The sequence below is a fragment of the Asparagus officinalis genome, chromosome 3 (assembly GCF_001876935.1).
Source record: "Asparagus officinalis chromosome 3, Aspof.V1, whole genome shotgun sequence".
In the NCBI taxonomy this organism is placed as follows: Eukaryota; Viridiplantae; Streptophyta; class Magnoliopsida; order Asparagales; family Asparagaceae; genus Asparagus; species Asparagus officinalis.
This window is the reverse complement of record NC_033796.1, coordinates 23,619,219-23,624,463: the sequence shown is the minus strand read 5'-3', so window position 1 is coordinate 23,624,463 and position 5,245 is coordinate 23,619,219. Positions and strand designations below refer to the sequence as shown.

Below are 5,245 nucleotides of genomic sequence, written 5' to 3'. Positions count from 1 at the left end.
GGGATTTGAGACACTTCTTTGGAAAGGAAATCTTGGGGTAACTAGATAGGGTGGCAAATTTGGAGAATCGTGCCTTGCTGGAGGAGGATTGGTATTTGTGATCGAGCAATGGTTTGCAGAAGAGGTTTTGGACTGAGGCTTCGATATATTTGAGTCATCCTATTAAAGAGTTGTCAACTGCTGTGATTGGAGGTAGGCTTCGATATATTTGAGTCATCCTATTAAAGAGTTGTCAACTGCTGTGATTGGAGGTAAAACTCTATTAGAAGATAGGTCTGATTGTGTCACTTTGGATGAGGCTTCGATGAGGAAGCCAATTGACTCTCAGCAGGTGGAGAGTCTTGGACAGACCTTAGTTGTATCGCAGCAGGTGGAGTGTAATGCTACTCCATATTGGGTGAAGATTACTCCAGATTATACTGCATCATTTAGGATTCTAGCTGAGGTGACACAGCTTCAGGATCATTTGGTTTTGGATGCAGATGATGAATTGGTTTTTGATTCGAATGCAGCTGGTAGACGTAGTTTGGACATGGCCATTGGTTCGCCTCAGGTGGAGGTGTTTGAGGCCATTGGATGTGCTATCAGCCGCAGAGTTGATGATATTCGAGAAGTGTTGCGAACTCTTCTAGTGGATTGAGTCCTTTAGAGGCCATTTGGGTGAACTACGTGAAGGCTTAATTCCTTGGGCAAAAGGATACGTAGGCAGTCTTTATGATACAGCCAGGTTGGATTTTGAAGGAGGTGAGATCGATTTGTGACTTGATACCGACATTTGGAGAGTGTTTGCATTCTCATTTGGGTTCTCGACTTGTTGTGGATTGAGTCAGTTGTCGTGAATCGTTTACTTCGTACTGGACACAACAAGTGGGACATTTGGATGCTTTGGTGTCAGCTAAGTTTTGGGAAAAACATCGTCGAGGTGGAGAATTGTGCGAGTGGGGGCCACGAAAGCGCGTGAACCTTTTCGCGTGTGCCAACCGCCCACACCTGAATGTTAATTTGCAGGCCCACCCGAATGAGAATTTTCAGCTATATATATACCTAGTTTTTCTAGTGTTTAATGTGTGCAATTGAGGGTGTGCGGATGCAGAAAGGAATTATGCAGGAGCTTTTTCGGCTGTGATTTTTTCGGCAGAAGAAAATTGACAGTGTTAGTGTTCAGGCGAGAAAGCAAGGGAAAAACCGACGGTTTGCTGTTGTGCTTGGTGAAGAAAGACAGCGACCATCTGAGAGGGTTTTTTGTTTCCTTTTGAGAGAGATATTTGTGTGAGGGATTTGAGAGATTGTGTGAGGGTTTAGATTGAGTGATTGTAAACCCTAGTTGTTTTTTCTCCTCTAATAGTAGATCTCCCCCCTCCTTGCTCCGTGGACGTAGGCAGTTTGCCGAACCACGTAAAATTAGTTTGTTTGTGTTTGTGGCCATTGTAATAGTTTATTAGGGTCTCTCGACAAGTCAGTGCTAGAACTGATGAGAGGAAGAGCCGATATTTCACTTTGTTGAGATATTCGCTTCAGATTCTTGTTTCCTTGGTGAGACGAGAATTCTCATTGATCTTTCTCTCTTATTGTGCACCAGAAACTTTGCCGAAATTTCCGCTGCGCACAACATCCTTTCTAAGATTTGTTCACGATTTAGATCTTCTTAGATTGTGAATATATTTTATTTTCAATAGCAATCTTTAGAAAAATATTTAAACGATTATTTGTACACCCGATTTCTATTGAGAGTTACATTCTGACAGTTGCAACCAAAAGTAGGCATAAAAAGTGAACAAATTAAATATTGTTACCAAGGCCTTTTCTGTAGCTCAGACACTAAAAAAGTACAGAACAAAAAGAGACAATTTGGGTAACTCACGGATTCACGTTCAAAGAAGCTGCTGTCACCTTGCACTCTTCTTCCTCAATTGTGTCACTTATCCCACTCCCCATCGTCTCCGGCAAGCAAGCGGCAAACACCCCGCAGCATCCGATCACCAATCCAAACACTCCGAACGACAAATAGTTCCGCTTCCTCCCTTCAGCAACGAGCAACGGCGCGAAAACGCCACCGAACACGAGCGCCTGTCTCACCATTGACAGCGCCGAGTTCCTCACACAAGTGGGGAACAATTCAATAGTATAAATCATCAGCACGTTGAACACTGCGCAAGTGCAGAAGAAGGAGACTAGTTCCGCCACCATCTGCCATCCGCTGGCGGTCAAGAACGCGCACATGAGGCTGGTTAGGCCACTTGCTGCAGTGAGGACCAGTGTCGAATATCTTCGACTGATTCGGTCGATGAAGAAGAAGGCAAATAAATTTGAGGGAAGTTCAGCTAAGGCGTTGAATGTGACGCTTACGTAGAGATTTGAGCCTAGATTGCCTAGGTTGAGTGGCATACCGTAGTATACTATCCCGATTCCAAAGCCTACTATCATCACGGCGGTTAGCCGCTTGAATGCCCATTTCTTTTCCCATAGTATCTTCAATGCTGAGAATACATCCACGTTCCATTTTTCTTCGACGATGGATAGATTCGAGAAGCTAGTGTTGATGATGCATCCGTTAGATTTTGCTGTGCGCTTCAGTGTGTCGATAGCTTCTTCCTTTCTTCCACGAACAAATAACCATCTCGGAGATTCCTTTGCTAGGAAGTAAACTAAAATGGTGTAGCAAAATGAAGGAGCAGAAGTCCAGAGATATATGTTTCTCCATGAGGAGCCTCTGTTCAAATAAGCGATAGCAGGGAGAGACACGAATCCAACATCAAAGAGAATGAATCCAATTATACTAACCCGATCACGCCATTTTTTCCCAACAATCTCTGTTGACAGCACCATAGCACTTGTACCAACAGTCGCCCGTCCAAGCCCGCAGATGAACCGGAGGGATGAATAGACCCACACATTAGGCGATAAAGCAGCCAAACTGGCAGCCAACGACATAGTGAGACACGAATAGACAAGCATTTTCCTTCGACCGAGTCGAGAATCAGCTAGCGTTGCAAGAAAGAAACCGCCGATGAGACATCCCATAAAGTATGCGGATGCAGGTAAGCCGACGAGCACCGGTGGAGAACACTGAAGGTCCCATTCTGAGACGACGGATGCATACTTAGGTTGGCTCCACGACCACGAGCCTTCGGGCAAGTTGCACGGGCTAATAGCTGACGCGCAGGATGAGTCGTTCTTGTCGGTGCAGTGCCATGAGGGATCTGCGTCAGTGAATACGTTGATGAAAGTTTGCTGTGCGTCAAAAACCCATGCCATCACGACGAGGATTGCCTGTAAAAGTTGACAGTAGCCTGTAGAGCCGATGCAGCTCTCGATGGCATCGTCGATGGAGGATGGTTTCTTCTCTAGTAGAGAAGCTTGATCAGCCATTTTGAGATAGGTTGAGTATTGAAAGGTGAGAGAAGAAGGGGATCGAGCTCACTTAATTTATAGTAGGTCGGTCACGAGGTTGAGTCACTGGGTATTTCCGAAGTGAGAGGGGACCCAGAGGATGTTGCTGCATGATAACGAAATTTTTTGGTGGATCTGTTACTTAGTGAGGGTAGTGAGCGGGCTATAGATCGATAATATTAACTAAAACTGGAATCATATTGGCACCTGCAAATGGATGTTCAAGTAACGTTCAGTTTCTATCCAACATAATTTCCCCCCATATTAGATGTCAATTTGAGTCCATCAAGAATGGTTTTTATTATGTTACGGGTAATTTAAATCCTAATTTTTAAATATGATATGCAATTCATCAACTAGAGTTTCTATTCACTATGCCTAGTATTAAGATAAGAATTTGTTTATTCTATTGAATATGTGGATAGCAACTATAATTCTTAGTCTCTGCAAATGTCACGCGCCAGGCCCGCGGGCTTATTGGCGCGTGCAAGTCGTGGCACCCACTAAGTATAACGCTGACTTAATCCACTGTCAAAATTGACTAGCTGATGTTACACTTGAACTACAACAATTACATTATAAACACTCAACACTTTCACAATCACCTCCACCTTAATATTACGTGATGACCTCATCGCGACATGACAATTAACACATCTTAGTATCACCGCCAAGCGATGTGGACTATGGAGGTGACTTCTACGAGTTTTAGAGGTGGCTCTTACCACATCCATGCGGTGTAACACTTGTTGGAAATTGTGGTTAAATCTGGAATTAAACAGTGAAAGATGATATGCTATAATTTTAAACTTTTTCAAGTTAACTGTTGTGCGTTTGTGAAACGCTGTGCTTAAAGCAATATTTGACCTACTCCGGTGTAAGGATCCTAAGGCAAAACTGTTTCCAGGAACATGCGAACCTCGTTTGACGAGCGAACCTCGTCGAACGGGCAAACCTCGTTTGACGAGCGAACCTCCGCAAACAGGCGAACATCGTTTGACGAACGAACCTCGTCGAATAGGCGAACCTCGTTTGACGAGCGAACCTCATTTGACGAACGAACCTTGTCTGATCTTGTGAATCAGACAAACCTCGACGAACCTCGTCTGATTGCGAGAACGTTACGATCACACCCTCATGCGAATGCGTAGCTCATCCACATGCTGCGAAGCAACCTGCGAGGCGTCACCTCGCCCCGATGCATCTGTGCGAAGTGCAAAGTGCGCCTAACAAAGCGTCACTTAGCGCCTTAGCCCGATTAGCCCCGATCCCCGGCCCATTGGCCTACGGCTCACGAGCCCACGAGCCCGACGACCCACGACCCACTAGAACTTATGAGGGATAAATTAAAATAAAACACTTCTCGGCTTGCATTTTGGAAAGCGGTTTTGACCAAAAAAAAAATCCAACAACACTTAATTCCACATAACACTTAGCTCCACACTTCCGGCCGGGTAACTGCTCTGATACCATTTTGTCACAGCCCTAATTTCTCAAACCTAAAATAAATATTAGAGTTAGACTAAACATGTGAAATATATTTCAAAATCTACAATCATCGAAAGGCCCCCAAAATAATATATTTTCGGGTTTTAGTAATCTTGGTTCACATTTTTTTTCGGTGGAAAGCCGCATGCAGCTTCTCAGGTGGCTGCCACACTTTGGTTGGTTTAGGGGCTGTTTGTTTCACCCTTTTATAGAATAGGATTAGTATTTGGGCTCTGACAGTGGCATTTTCGTAATTTTTGGATTCTTTGTGAATCCTATTCTGGAGTTTGGCTCAGCAAAAATTTTGGGATTACAATTTCTATAAAGTAGCTACAGTTGTCGTTTTTTATAGAAACCCAAATCCGAG

General features: G+C 44.1%; 1 protein-coding gene across 1 annotated transcript; it reads right to left on the bottom strand.

The window, feature by feature from the left end:
* LOC109832153 (organic cation/carnitine transporter 2-like) lies at positions 1,720–3,380 on the bottom strand. The gene has a single exon (XM_020399591.1). It carries the CDS (start codon positions 3,367–3,369, stop codon positions 1,858–1,860), a length of 1,512 nt encoding a protein of 503 aa, XP_020255180.1. The 5' UTR covers positions 3,370–3,380; the 3' UTR covers positions 1,720–1,857.

Bases quoted from the DNA above. Each gene is read 5' to 3' on its own strand.
- LOC109832153 (XM_020399591.1), bottom strand. From the start codon at position 3,369: ATGGCTGATCAAGCTTCTCTACTAGAGAAGAAACCATCCTCCATCGAC.